Genomic DNA, 15,255 nt, shown 5'->3' with positions numbered 1-15,255 from the left:
TTTGAATTCCCCTAGCACTTTCTTTAGCTCCCTACGCACTTCTTACTCTACCATATATTTAAGTCCTTCGAGTATTTATATTCCCTATTAAAGCTTATTGAGCTAAGATACATCTTTGCAACATCATAATTTGCATATAACAGGCAGTAACTTAATATTTTGTGAATCGAAGGTATATGGATGTATCTAATTCTACTTCCTGTCCCAGTCATTTTCTTTGTGAGAATAGGAATATGTTCTGGCAGTCACTCATAAGAAAATTGGAGGGACACTAATGGGCTATTTCTTTCCACTCTTTTTTGTGTACATGTGTGTAGGGGGCTTAATACTTAGGACTGGCAATGATACATTCTACCCTAAATTTGTTTGCCAATTTCAGTAAGACTATAACTGAAAGAAAGAATTCAGGCAATATATACTTCAACTGGTATGCATCATTCAACATGAATTTATAAAACCCTAGCTGATATCTGAACTAAGTGCTACTTTTAACTCGGAAAAAGCAGAAGTAGTATAACTGGATAGATGTTCAATGTTCCACATCAAATGATCAACAAACAGCTCTGTCTAAACTATAATAGATTTATGTCACTTATATTCCCAAAGCAATCATTTTTCATGGCTGCTATTCTTCCACATTCGTAAAAGTTCAATAAACCAGAGGATAGGCAAACTTTTTCTGCGAAGGGCCAGAGAGTAAATATTTTAGATTTGTGGGCCATACAGTATCTGTTGCAACTCCTCAGTTCTGCCACTGCGGTGGGAAAGTGGCCATAGATAATAACTAAACAAATGGGGATGGTTCCATTCCAATAAAATTTTATTTGCAAATCCAGGTGGTGGGCTGCATTTGGCTCTGGGGCAGTAATTTGCCTTTCAAATAGAATTGAGGGTCAGGAGCGGTGGCTCAGGCCTGTAATCCCAGCACCAGCACTTCTGAAGGCCAAGGTGGGTGGATCACGAGGTCAGGGGTTCAAGATCAGCCTGGCCAACATAGTGAAACCCGTCTCTACCAAAAATACAAAAATTAGCCTGGCGTGGTGGTGTATGCCTGTAGTCCCAGCTACTTGGGAGGCTGAGGCAGGAGAATCGCTTGAGCCCAGGAGGCAGAGGTTGCAGTGAGCCGAGATTGAACCACTGCACTCCAGCCTCAAGACTCCATCTCAGGAAAAAAAAAAAAAAAGAATTGAGGCAGTAACAGTTTAAATGCAGGGTCAAGGTAGAGGTTTTTAAGGTAGGGAGGCACTGGCAGGAATACAAGAACCTAATCTCTAAGTCTTTGAATAAGGGTCAGAGAAAGAGAAGAAAAAACTCCTAGCTTTAAATATAGTTATTGACACCAGTAATAAAGTCAGCCAACTACAGGGATAAAGAGTATAAAGAACCAAGAGGTTCAAAACTTTTGATGTTGGAATTTTTATTAGTTCAAGATATACATAAAACAGTGCAGATACTTCTTTAAAACAGTAATACTGTATTAAAGAGTTGATATGAAAGAAACAAATGTAAGGAATTTAATTCTGCAAATGCTGGTGCAAGAGGGTCTTTATATAGAAGAAACATCAAGCAAAGTTCAAAAATTACTTGAAAGAGGTGCAACAATGTTTAGCAAGCTAAATATTTTCTACAACAGCACAAAACATCCCCTCAGATCATTTGGGCAAGTTCCCTGACCTCAGGCATGTCACACATCATTCCTATGTTACTTCTTTCTGATGGACTGGAGTCCCTGAACTCTGTCCACTTTGTGGCTTCTATATCTTTAACTCCTACTAAAGAAATATGCTAGTGACTTTCACCTTTCTGAAAAGAATGCTCTACTGCCAGGTATAGTTTAGAAAGAGGAAGTACACAAGTATTAGAGGGCCAAGGAAGGAAAAAAAAAAAAGGGAGAAAAGTGAGCAGTATACATATGCAAATGAGAAGTGAGGTGAAAATGAATTCAACTAAGGCTCAGTGTAATCCTACTCTAAATTTTTCTTGCTTCAGAATAACTTCTCTGACTATGCCCTACATTTTCTACAACAGCACAAAATATGCCCTCAGATCATCTGGGCAAGTCCCCTAATCTCAGGGATGTCACACATCATTCCTATGTTACTTCTTTCTGACAGACTAGAGTCCCTGGACTCCGTCCACTTTGTGGTTTCTATGTCTTTAAACTCCTACTAGAGAAATACACTAGTGACCCTTATCTTTCTGTACAAATTTTACTTCATGCATCAGGATCTTAAGCTATGGAATTTAACACTGTAGCTATGCTCTAATATGATAAAAGCAAAAAACAAACAAAACCAAAAAATCCTTTGCAGAACAAAGCAAGGGATGAAAGAATAACTGAGATCTCTCTGTTTCCAGGGCTTTGAGGATTAGGGAAGGGTCCACTCCTTCTCTGGTGTATTTAATACATTAAAGAGGATCCACAGGTTCTTTCCAGTACACATCTTCCATCATCTATTTGCAGCCTATTTCTTCTTTTTATATTGTCTTCAATAAACCCAACATTCTCCCTACTGCTCTCTTCTACTAGTAGAGTGGGTCCCGTAATTCCTTCATTCCCACAACAGGATTAGAGCAAAATCCTGAGTGAATAAAATGTTCTTGTTCTCAGCACAACATGCAGAGTCCCCCTTCTATGTTTTTCTACCTGCCTATTTTAAAAAGGTAATGTTTTTTTTTTTTTGGTCAATCTTAGTTTGCTTTTCATTTTGTGAACAATATATTCTCTCCTACCTCAAATGACCCAAAATCTGCATTTATTTAGAGTTAATCAGTTTAGGTATTGGTTAGTAGTGGCCAGAACAGTAGTTTAGGAGTCAGGAAACAGAGGTTCCTAGTACTGGCTCTGCCACTAAACATGTCATTTTGGAGATTTATGGGCCTCAGTTTCCTCATATGTTAAACAAGGAGGGTAAAGCTGGTCTCTGAATCCCTTCCTGATAGTCTATGGTACTGTGAATTACAACTATCAATTAGTATGATGCCACAAAAGGTGAAGAGCAAAGTTAGTAACGTATGTAGTGAATGCATTTTTCAGACATTTTTACGGTATCTAGAAAACCTTATAATACTGAAATATGAGACCCAAAATCTCATTTTAAAAGTCTAGTTTAAGAAGTAAGATTTAGGCCAGGCGCGGTGGCTCATGCCTGTAATTCCAACACTTTGGGAGGCCAAGGCGGGCGGATCACAAGGTCAGGAGATCGAGACCATCCTGGCTAACACAGTGAAACCCCGTCTCCACTAAAAATACAAAAATTAGGTGGGCGTGGTGGCGGGTGCCTGAAGTCCCAGCTACTCGGGAGTCTGAGGCAGGAGAATCGCTTGAACCCGGGAGGCAGAGGTTGCAGTGAGCCGAGATCACACCACTGCACTCCAGCCTGGGCGACACAGAGAGACTCCGTCTTAAAAAAAAAAGGAAACAAGATTTAGTCATCCCAGATCTTCAGAAATACAGTTAATCATCATTTAGTGCAGTGTTTCTAAATCCTTTTTTCATTATTGACCCTCTAAAAAGCCTTTTTAGACAGTTTTTCCCCTAATTGCTCCCCCTCCGTGAAATTTTAATAACACATATATACTATATATCTGTGTACATACTGTATGTATATTTGTGCTTTATACATAAAAAGAGTAAAAATTTTTCACACTCCCCCAAGAACTATTTTCTCCTCCCCTTAGGGGAAGTATCACCCAGTAAGAATGTGTAATTTAGGAGATCAAGCTTCTGTGGTATCAAAACTTTTTGCTCCAATAAAAAATAGGTGTAGGCCAGGAGCAGTGGCTCACGTCTGTAATACCAGCACTTTGGGAGGCTGAGGGAGGCGGATCCCCTGAGGCCAGGAGTTCGAGACCAGCCTGATCAACATGGTGAAACCCTGTCTCTACTAAAAATACGAAAAATTAGTCCGGGCACGGTGGCTTACGCCTGTAATCTCAGCACTTTGGGAGGCCGAGGCGGGCGGATCACGAGGTCGGGAGATCAAGACCATCCTGGCTAACACGGTGAAACCCCTTCTCTACTAAAAATACAAAAAATTAGCCGGGCGTGTTGGCGGGCGCCTGTAGTCCCAGCTACTTGGGAGGCTGAGTCAGGAGAATGGCGTGAACCCGGGAGGCGGAGCTTGCAGTGAGCTGAGATCGCGCCACTGCACTCCAGCCTGGGCAACAGAGGGAGGCTCCGTCTCAAAATAAATAAATAAATAAATAAATACATACATACATACATACAATAAAAATAAAAATACAAAAAATTACCGGGTGTGGTGGCGGGCGCCTGTAATCCTAGCTACTAGGGAGGTTGAGGCACGAGAATTGCTTGAACCCAGGAGGCGGAGGTTACAGTAAGCTGAGATCGTGCCACTGCACTCCAGCCTGGGCGACAGAGCAAGACTCCGTCTCAAAAAAAAAAAAGACAAAAAAAAAAAAAGATGTGAAAAAGTCCAAAGCTTATTTGCTTGACAACCATTTCCATTCAAGCGGCTGGAGGTGAAGGTCAGAGGTGACAAAGCAGCTGAAATGACAAATATTACAGTCATGGCAGAAGATCTGGAGGTGAGTGGGGGAGGATGCTAAGTTTCTTCAAAGGAGTGGGTAAGAAATGGGGTGAAGTTGGAAAAAAGCCGTGCTCCACACCAACTGGCTGCTGCTTTCGGGTCCGGGTGGGCTATCAGGGGAGGATGTTCAGATTCAGATGTTTGTCAGCCTCAGGGTGGGTGCGCGCTCCCCTCAGGTCAGCCCGTCCCACTACCCCCACCCAAGGTTGAGGGTGGGATCTCCGGACACCAGGAACAAGGGAGTTACCTGCAGAACCTCAACAAATAAAGGGACGGGAATTCTATAGGAAATCACTTTCCCGAACACCTCCTCCCCACCCGCTTGCCTCCTCCAGTATGTCAACCCGGCTCACCCAAGTCCATTGATCAAAGGGGCACTGTTGACTCTTCTCAGAATGTTCCCGTCTGCGGTAGTGGAACTCGGCAGCGACTTGAAACCTAGTTCCATTTTCTCCTGTGCCATGTCCGGGTCGAGGCATAAGTTCTCAAGGCTTTCCGGCTCCCGTTCACACAAGGACAAGTCTACTTAGTGGGCAGGTGATGTAAGGAGAGAGGCAAAGGGGAAAAACAGAAGAGAGGAGAAAGCTCTTAGACGAGTAGGGGTGCCCACCTTTGCAGCCCTAACATCAGTGAACACAAAGTTAGGCAGGACTGGCTCCGAACCGCCTATCTCCCATGATCGGGGCCTCTGACGATGAGAAGATCCCCCACCTCCAAGTCTATAATGTAACTGGGGAATTTAATCTGTCACCGCCGAGAATCCTTCTCCATCTCTCTCAGCCCTGGCAACTCATGGTAAGCCTTTCCGGCCAAAACAAAAACTACAATCTGCCGCCTTTGACAATCAGTTAGGTCCCGCCCCTTAGAGCCTGAGATAAGCTGTCAGCCCGACGACGCGTGTTTTGACGCAGGCAATGACGTCACTTCACGCGCCTTAGTCTGCTTTGCCTGGGGCGCACGCGCAGTTAAGAAGCCGCTTTATCCCCATGTCTTGCCCTCCTTCCTCTTTCCCCAATGCCCACTTACCGTGGTTGTGCCTCTACTCTTTTACTAACCCTGGAATGGTTTCCTTAAGCATTATTTAGAAATGAAAGCGTTGGGAGGAGTGAGGTCCTTTCTGCCCTATGCCTAATTCTCATTTTTCTTATCCCTTTATGACTGAGGCCAACAAGCTTCTAACCTCCTATGATGCATTTTTCCATCCTGTAATAGCAGGCACACTACACCTTTGTAATTTTAGAAAAGCAAAAGTCTGAAAAAAAAAAAGATACTGCTACCTAAGTGCTTACAGGCCACTTGGTCCCAAAGGGTCTTGCTAAGGTGCTAACCTAACTGAGCTCATTTGGCAAACGAATTACTGTTTTCAGTGTGGTTTCTTTCTTTCTTTTTTAAACCATAATTGTACAGTTTTTTTTTTTTTTTTGAGATGAAATTTCGCTCTTGTTGCTGAGGCTGGAGTGCAGTGGCCACGATCTCGGCTCACTGCAACCTCCACCTCCCAGGTTCAAGCGATTCTCCCGCCTCAACCTCCCGAGTAGCTGGGATTACAGGTGCTCGCCACCAGGCCTGGCTAATTTTTGTATTTTAGTAGAGACGGGGTTTCACCATGTTGGCCAGGCTGGTCTCGAACTCCTGGACCTCAGGTGATCCGCCCGCCTCGTCCTCCTAAAGTGCTGGGATTACAGGCGTGAGCCACCGTGCCTGCCTCAGTGTGTATTTTTACATTATATATAATCTGGCTCCTCACAGCTATTCATATAAAAAACAAAGACCTCAGCTAATTTACAAAGATTTGAGCTAAAGCAGTGAGGCTTTTTTAAAAACAAATATCTCAGAATTTAGTATCAATGCAAATCAGTGTTTTCATTTCAGGTAGTATTAGAAGCTACATACATTCTAAGAATGCTGCCATGGCTCATATCATTTTAAGAAGTACCCTTTTAGGAATTTTCACCATCACTTAATGAGCCACACTGAGTACTGAAATCTCAACTCCATGCTAATAATTTTGTAAAACCACACATTTTAGTAACCATATAGAGAACTGGCAGAGAAGGCAAATAAACCTAGTGAAATGAGAGTTATTAATTAAAATAGTCATAACACTGGTATAGCACTTTACAGATAACAATTTTTTTTTTTTTTTTTTTTTGAGACGGAGTCTCGCTCTGTCGCCCAGGCTGGAGTGCAGTGGCGCAATCTCGGCTCACTGCAAGCTCCGCCTCCCGGGTTCACGCCATTCTCCTGCCTCAGCCTCTCTGAGTAGCTGGGACTACAGGGGTCCGCCACCACGCCCGGCTAATTTTTTGTATTTTTTAGTAGAGACGGGGTTTCACCGTAGTCTCGATCTCCTGACCTCGTGATCTGCCCGCCTCGGCCTCCCAAAGTGCTGGGATTACAAGCTTGAGCCACCGCGCCTGGCCTACAATTTTTTTTTTTTTGAGACGGAGTTTCGCTCTTGTTGCCCAGGCTGGAGTGCAATGGCGCAATCTTGGCTCACCGCAACCTCCACCTCCCGGGTTCAAGCGATTCTCCTGACTCAGCCTCCAGAGTAGCTGGGATTACAGGCATGTGCCACCACTCCCAGCTAATTTTGTATTTTTAGTAGAGTTGGGGTTTCTCCATGTTGGTCAGGCTGGTCTTGAACTCCCGACCTCAGGTGATCCACCCGCCTCGGCCTCCCAAAGTGCTGGGATTACAGGTATGAGCCTCCACACCTGGCCTACAAAATGTTTTCACATACTTATCTGGATTGGTTCAATCATCAACCCTGCTCAGCTACCCAGCGGTGAACTTAAAATAATGGGACAGTCTTGAGATAGTTCGTGACAAGTTATGACATGTAAGGTAATAAATATGTATTCTTTGTTCATTCTGGGAATAGAATAAGACAAACTTGAGTATATTAGGCAGAATTAGATTACTTAAATCCCAAACATGAGGATGATGTGGAGTCTCCATTCCTGATACAAGACAGATTAGTAATAGCTACCATTTGTTGGGCACTTACTATGTGCCAGGTACTGTCCTAATCACTTTAAATAGGTGATTGCATTTAAAGTTTACAATAATTCTTTGAGGTAGGCACAATCACAATGCCCATTTTTCACAGGAGGAAACCAAAGCCCAGAGGGGTTACTCAAGTTACAACTACTAAGTGGCAAAGCCAAGATTCCTCTGCCCTGCTGTTTAAGTAAAAAAAAAAAAAAAATGAGATGCCTCAGAATATCTCCTTGAATTTCTGTACTCATAAGCACTTGATAAATACTTCTGTAATTATTATATGAATAAATACAGGTTTAAATAGCCTATCTTTCATAGTTATCTTGTAAAGTAGGTAAATCATTTCTATTTTACAGTTGGATAAAATTCCAAAGAGATTAATGGTACATAATTAGATAGCAGCAGAATTCAGGCTAGTATCGAGATGTCCTAAAAGCCACTGTTAAAATTCCCAGGGTACCTGAAAGTTTATAAAAGATGGTGGTTAAAGCTGAGTAAATTCAGGATGAATGCAGAAGGCAGTGATTAAAGACAGAACAGAGTCAAAAAACAAATTGTCTGAATAACAGAAAAATAAGAAGCAGGCCAGTGAACAGGGAATCTTACCTCCATTGTGTTCATTTTAATTTCCAACTTTTGCTAGTATTCTTGGCAGGTAATAAGGTTTCATACGTATATTTTGAATAAATAGACAAAATTTCATCCTGCCTAAGCATTACAAGTATCTAATTTTTAAATAAGTACAAAAACACTAAGAAAATAGGTATAATAAAATGACAAGGGAAGAGTGACTAAGGGACTATGTTTCTAAGAAAAGGAGTAATATGAAATAACCAAATATATGAGATGGTAATAAGTTTACGCTATTATCAAAGAGAAGGAGCTCACTTTTACAAAAGAACAACTACATGTCAGGAACCCCAAACCTGTAAAGATATAAACAGGACTCATAGTACATACACAAATTGGAATATCAAAAGGAATAAGTAACACAAAAACAGCAAGAATTCTATATGCTACAACAGCAAACACATTAAAGAAATTGTTTTTACTTCTCCCCATTTCTACGCACACATTATTATACCAACCTAGCTGTGTTTCTTGATCAGTTCTTCCAGTTTCAGGGAAATATGCCATGATCTTGGGACACTGCTTTTGTTAGATCTAGACTTGACAATTAGGCTACTCTTCTCTTTGCATATCCCAGTCTGCTGCCGTCTGTCCCAGGCCCTCACCTATAAAAGGGAACCAACAAACATGTGATAATCAGCTCTTTATTTTACCAGTTGTCATGACAACCTTGAAGCTACGTTGTAACCTTTAGTTACCACAAGAGCAAGTCAAATACAAGTCGAACCCAAATCTACAAACCACAAACACCCTAAACCTTCCCAAAAGATTTACATGAAAGGTAAAAAAAAAACAAAAAACTAGCAGGCAAGAGTGATGTGAATAAAACCTAGAAATGATCGCCAAAGTAGCATTATTCTCCTCGCGTTCTCCTAAATTGTTAAGCTCCTGAGGTCAGTGCATGCATGTGGCCAACAAATGATTGTTTAGTAGCTATTGTGAACAAAAGAATGTATTATAATTTCTTTTGAGCAGGGAGTAGGAGGTGGGGCTGGCCTTAAGGGTTGCTGAGACCTTGAGATAAAAAGATACCTAAATTGCTCAAAAACAGAGGTTGTTGTTTCTAATCTAGCTGGGAGAAAAATACAGGCAATTTAAAGGAAACTATCTAAAAGTACTTACAAATCCCTCATACTGCAGGCAGAAAGCATAAACAGTGAGGAATAAAATGACAATTGGCCTTGGCAAGTTTAGTATGGGATAATTGAAAAGAGGCAGGCAAAATTATTATTTCTGGCTGAATTTTGAAAGCAATTTCAGAACTATTACATTTCAATGCAATGGCCTTCTCTTCCCCAGGGCCATTCAAGTGGTGAAGATTAAAAGAGTTTGTGGAGTCCTGATAAGATAAGTAAGAAACAATGAGAAAGGGGCCCCAGGTGGGGAAGAACAATGAAAAATTGTTCTGAGAGACCTAGGGCACAACGACCTCCTTCCACGTGTGGCCCCAGCAGCATGACTTGTTTCCACATGCAGCCCCCTCCAGCTCCCTCCAGCCCCTGCCTCTTTGCAGAAAGCTCCTCCTCTGCAGTGCTGCCCTTTGCCTCCTTTCAACATATTTTCATACCTTCTCTAATAATCTGCCTTTCTTTACCTACAACTGTCTTGGTCAATTCCTCTACCACCTGCGCCACTGGCCAGCTGCACCTGCAACATTTTGGTGGCCCGTATGGGCCTCTCCCCTACTTTCTCCCTTTCCTCCAATTCCAACCTCTCGTTGGACAGCGTCAAAACCCTGAGATAATTTTAAGTCCCTGGCCGGGGCTGTTGCCCAGGGAACCAGAAGGTCCTGGTGGAAAGACACCAGACTGCTGTCCCATGATTCTGTGAGAGTTCAGAATTTGCTTTACTTTTCAGTCTTCCAGAGGACAAATTCTAGTATCCCTCTGGCAATTGATGGCAACTGGTCAGGGCCATTTCCTGGTGTGGCCTCAAGGCCAGCGGATGTGAACAGGTTTGGCCGCCTTGCCTAGAAGGGAAGAAGGCCCTCTCCTATCTCTTCTGGCGAAAAGGTCTGCAATCCCTATGTAATGCAATTGGCACACGTTTTAGGGAGCTCAGAGCTCCTCTTTCTTACTCTAAATAGTCCTGCAAAAACAGCCAGATCTCCTGCTCTGGACGTTCCCAAATTAGGCGATCGCAAGCAGCCTCAGAGCAGTGAGTCTCCCCATTCTGGTCCTCTCTCCTGAGATGGGACCAGGCTGAGTTCTTCCTTTACCCTTTTTCCTCGTACCTGGGCTAACCATCCAGCGTAGGGCCCCAGCGCTGAGATATCCTTTCCAATAGGTGGGATGCCCCTTTAGAGAATGCACTTGAGGCCGGGCGCGGTGGCTCACGCCTGTAATCCCAGAACTTTGGGAGGCCGAGGTGGGTGGATCACCTGAGGTCAGGAGTTCAAGACCAGCCTGGCAAACATGGCGAAACCCCATCTCTACTAAAAATACAAAAAATTAGCCGGACGTAGTGGTGCATGCCTGTAATCCCAGCTACTTGGGAGGCTGACACAGGAGAATCGCTTGAACCTGGGAGGCAGAGGTTGCAGTGAGCCGAGATCCCACCACTGCACTCCAGCCTGGGCAACAAAGCGAGATTCCATCTCAAAAGAAAAGAAAAGAAAGTGCACTGGAATCCGTTAGTAGATGTGAGTTGAGCCCTCTTCCTGGTGGGGCAGGGGGGTGGGGGCGGCGAGAGTGTGTGGTTCATGTCTGCAGCAGATATTAGCCCCCAGCAGCTCATCGTTTTCCAGTCCCACCATGGGACAAACTTCCTCTATTCCGTCAGACTCACCTATGGGTTGCATCCCAAAATGTTGAGACAAATGTAACCCTCAGATTCAAAAAAAAAAAAAAAAAAAAAAAAAAAAGTCGAATTTTCTTTTGCAATACAGCATGGCCCCTATGCAGAAAACCTCAAATTAGTCTCCTCAGTCTTTTATAACTGAGAGCAGGATAAGGACAGGGCTAAGGAGAAAGAAAAACGCAGGGAGAAGAAGCAGGCTCAACTGTTGGCTGCTTTGCAAGCCCCCAGCCTCCATTCCAGGCTGCCCTAAGGATACTCCTCCAGATAACTGCCATCAGTGCAGAAGCCCAGGCCACTGGAAGGCAAACTGGCCCTATGGCATGAATGACGAAAAACCCCCGCATGGCTTGCCCCCTCTGCCACAAGCTCAGCCACTGGAAATGGGACTGCCCTGGAGGGCCAAAGGGTCCCTGGGACATAATCCCAACCCCTGATGATCATCAGGCCTTAAGCTGAAGGGGGGCTTTCTGCTTTGGCTAGCTTCCAGATCAAACATGAGTCATCAACAAAACAAAGCCAAGGGCAACTCTGGAGGTGGCAAGTATTATAAACTTCCCTTTTGAGTTAAAAAGCTGCCTATCATGGAGATGCCCCCTCTACCCCTTTCTGGAAATACCTTTTGCTTATGTGGTAAAAACCTGGAAAATTACTATCTGGACTTTAACAGGCTTTTATTTAGATAGAGTCACTATTGGAATTGAGTGCACCATGAAAAGAAAATGGTTAAATTAAAAGAAGGATGCATAATAGTAACATGGCTAGTCTTAGAAAATTCTCTTGAGCAGTTAAAACATTTTGCAAGCTTGAAAATGCTCTAAACTCCTGGTAAAACAACAGTAGTCACCTCGTGCTGTAGGTCAGTTGCTAAGGCTTTGCCCTATCACAATGGCGCCTGGGTTCAATTCCTGGCTTTGAAAGTCAGTCTTTTGTGGTTTAATACTTGTGGTACTTTTGCCATGTATTGATTATTTTTCCCTCCATGGACAGCTTCTGATTTCCTGTCTTGAAATTTTCTTTTCTCTGAGTTACCTTTTGGGCAGTTCTAGATCTTATAAATTGCTTGCCATCTCTTTGGAGACACCTCATGTGTCCATGTTTAAATCATCCCCTCAGTTAAGGCTTCCTTTTTATTTTTTTTGAGGCGGAGTCTCGCTCTGTTGCAAGGCTGGAGTACAGTGGTGTGATCTTGGCTCACTACAACCTCCGCCTCCCGGGTTCAAGCGATTCTCCGGCCTCAGCCCCCCGAGTAGCTGGGACTACAAGCACCTGCCACCATGCCCAGCTAATTCTTTTATGTTTTTAGTATAGACAGGGCTTCACCATGTTGGCCAGGCTGGTCTTGAACTCCTGACCTCGTGATCCGCCCACCTCAGCCTCCCAAAGTGCTGGAATTACAGGCGTGAGCCACTGCGTCCGGCCGGTAAGGAAGGTTTTAAATAAAAATTTTATATGAGAAAGGATTTTTTTTTTTTTGACATCAAGTCTGCCTAGGCTGGAGTGCAGTGGTGTGATCTCAGCTCACTGCAACCTCCGCCTCCCAGGTTCAAGTGATTCTCCTGCCTCAGCCCCCGGAGTAGCTGGGATTACAGGTGCCAACCACCACACCAAGCTAATTTTTGTATTTTTAGTAGAGACAGGGTTTCACCATGTTATGTTGGCCAGGCTGGTCTTGAACTCCTGACCTCAAGTCATCCGCCTGCCTCGGCCTCCCAAACTGCTGGGATTACAGGCATGAGCCACCACGCCCAGCCAAGAAAGGATCTTGTATGACAAATTTTTGTCCTAAAGTAAAATGACCTGTTTAAGAAAGGGGTGTTTAGGACAAGTCAGAAAGCCCTGATGTCCAAGTCAGAAAGTCCATGTCATAAATGGTCTGTGCAAGTAGTGAGAAGGTTCGCAAAGGAGAAGTTATTAAAGGAATTTTCTATGTGTTTAAGTTGATTATAACTGAAAGGGAATTATTTAGGATAGTCTAACATTGGTCCCCTATGTTAAAAACAAGATTTTCTTAAGATATTAATCTGGTCTTAATAAAACTGTAAGAAGTTAAAGCTTCACAGAATAATAGCTCAGTTCAACTTTTGCTGTGCCGTGCTGCTTTCAGCTTTTTCTCCCTGGAGAATGCCAAAAATAATAACTCTCTCCTTCATTTTTTGTCAGCTCCTGTAACTTTTTCCTCCAATTCTGTTATTATGGCCTAATGCTAAAATATTTCATCTTGAAAATCAAAAAAATTAAGCAATGTTTTCCTCTAATATAACTTAATTCTGTACCCTTGGCTTTTAAAAAATATGTCTAAATTCTCAGCGTAAAAAAAAAAACAACTTTTCATGCTTTTCCTAAGAGTCATGTATTCACCTCCTATACTCATAACCCTGAATACACTCTTCTTGTGTCTAATTACATTTAAACACTTTTTCATTGAGTTTAACTTCCAGGCTATCCAAATGGGCTTCCAATAAGGAAAAACAGTCACACTGCAAATAGTTGTGGGGTTGGTTTGTTTGTTTGTTTGCCTTTTCAGTAACTGGCTTAAGAAACAAACTTTTATCTTCTAGAATTCAGCAGTTTCACTTTCAAGTAATGCTGTGAATGGGATATCAGTCTTTCCCCAATGATGCCTGCTACCTTTATGAGTCTCCCCTGGATTCGGCTAGTCACCAGTTTTGCCTTGACATACTCCCACTCTGTGATGAGTCCCTTCCTCCAGCAAGATTCAATATCCTAGATCCCACAATCTGGGACAATGACCCACAGGGTCTCCTGACAGACCAACAACCATAGGTAGGGTCAACTCTACACCCCTGATCAGCAGGAAGCAGTTGGAAGATGAGACCTCAGCCCCAATGTCAAAGATTTGTCATTGGTGTTCTGAGGGGTGTTACGGGGGGTGGGATGTGGAGTCCTGAGAAGTAAGCAAAGAGAAAGGGGCCAGGCGGGCCCCAGGTGGGGAAGAACAATGAACACAAACGACCAGAGGGCACACCTTCCACACAGTGGCCCCAGCAGCATGACCTCTTTCTGCACCTACCCGTCTCTAGCATGACCCTATAAAACTTCCCTCCAGCCCCTGCCTTTGCAGACAGCTCCTCTGCAGTGCTGCCCATTGCATCCTTGCAACATATTTTCATATCTTCTCTAATAAATCTGCCTTTCGTTGTTACCTATGACTGTCTCCGTAAATTTCTTTTTTTTTTTTTTTTGAGACGGAGTTTCGCTGTTGTCCAGGCTGGAGTGCAGTGGCGCGATCTCCGCTCACTGCAGGCTCCGCCCCCCGGAGTTCATGCCATTCTCCTTCCTCAGCCTCCCGAGTAGCTGGGACTACAGGCGCCCGCCACCACGCCCGGCTAATTTTTTTGTATTTTTTAGTAGAGACGGGGTTTCACTGTGTTATCCAGGATGGTCTCGATCTCCTGAACTCGTGATCCGCCCGCCTCAGCCTCCCAAAGTGCTGGGATTACAGGCGTGAGCCACCGCGCCCGGCCATATCCGTAAATTTCTTTAGCACCTGCACCACTGGCCAGTTACACCCATGACAGAGTTAATATTTCTTTTTTTTTTTTTTTTTTTTGGAGACGGAGTCTTTCTCTGTCCCCCAGGCTGGAGTGCACTGGCGCGATCTCAGCTCACTGCAAGCTCCGCCTCCCAGGTTCACGCCATTCTCCTGCCTCAGCCTCCCGAGTAGCTGGGATTACAGGCGCCCGCCACCACGCCTGGCTAATTTTTTGTATTTTTAGTAGAGACGGGGTTTCACCGTGTTAGCCAGGATGGTCTCGATCTCCTGACCTCATGATCCACCCGCCTTGGCCTCCCAAAGTGCTGGGATTACAGGCTTGAGCCACCGCGCCCGGCCCAGAGTTAATATTTCTAAAACTCTTAGAATAGTGCCTAGCACATAACAAGTGTTATGTAGGTGTTTGTTAAATAAAAAATCCAAATCTTGGCCGGGTGCGGTGGCTCGTGCCTGTAATCCCAGCACTTTGGGAGGCCAAGGCGGGTGGATCACCTGAGGTCAGGAGTTCGAGACCAGCCTAGCCAACATGGCGAAACCCCGTGTCTACTAAAAATACAAAAAATTAGCCAGGCGTGGTGGCAGGCGCCTGTAATCCCAGCTACTTGGGAGGCTGAGGCAAGAGAATCGCTTGAACACGGGTGGGGGGGCAGAGCCAAGATCGTGCCACTGCCCTCCAGCCTGGGCGACAGAACGAGACTCTGTTTAAAAAAAAAAAAAAAAAAATCCAGATCTCACACACGCTGAGTCATGATT

At 44.0% G+C, this 15,255-nt stretch overlaps 1 protein-coding gene across 5 annotated transcripts in view; it reads right to left on the bottom strand.

Annotated features, from left to right (window-relative positions):
- The window catches only part of FAM122C (family with sequence similarity 122C), a 57,033-nt gene that overhangs the window by 40,396 nt on the left and 1,382 nt on the right, over positions 1–15,255 (bottom strand). The window contains exons 3-4 of one of the 5 annotated variants that reach the window (XM_003272537.2): positions 8,648–8,794; positions 4,910–5,078 (exon numbers count right to left, since the gene is read on the bottom strand). In XM_003272537.2, coding sequence (XP_003272585.2) covers positions 4,910–5,078; positions 8,648–8,696 — 218 coding nt within the window. In that variant the 5' untranslated portion in view covers positions 8,697–8,794. Of the gene's footprint in view, positions 1–4,909; positions 5,419–8,647; positions 8,795–15,255 lie in introns of those variants that run through there. The other 4 variants (XM_030806926.1, XM_012499088.2, XM_012499087.2 and 1 more) reach the window with 4 other exon arrangements.

This window comes from Nomascus leucogenys, chromosome X (genome assembly GCF_006542625.1).
Source record: "Nomascus leucogenys isolate Asia chromosome X, Asia_NLE_v1, whole genome shotgun sequence".
NCBI lineage: Eukaryota > Metazoa > Chordata > Mammalia > Primates > Hylobatidae > Nomascus > Nomascus leucogenys.
Note: the sequence above shows the minus strand (reverse complement) of the source record. Positions and strands in the feature narration are given on the sequence as shown.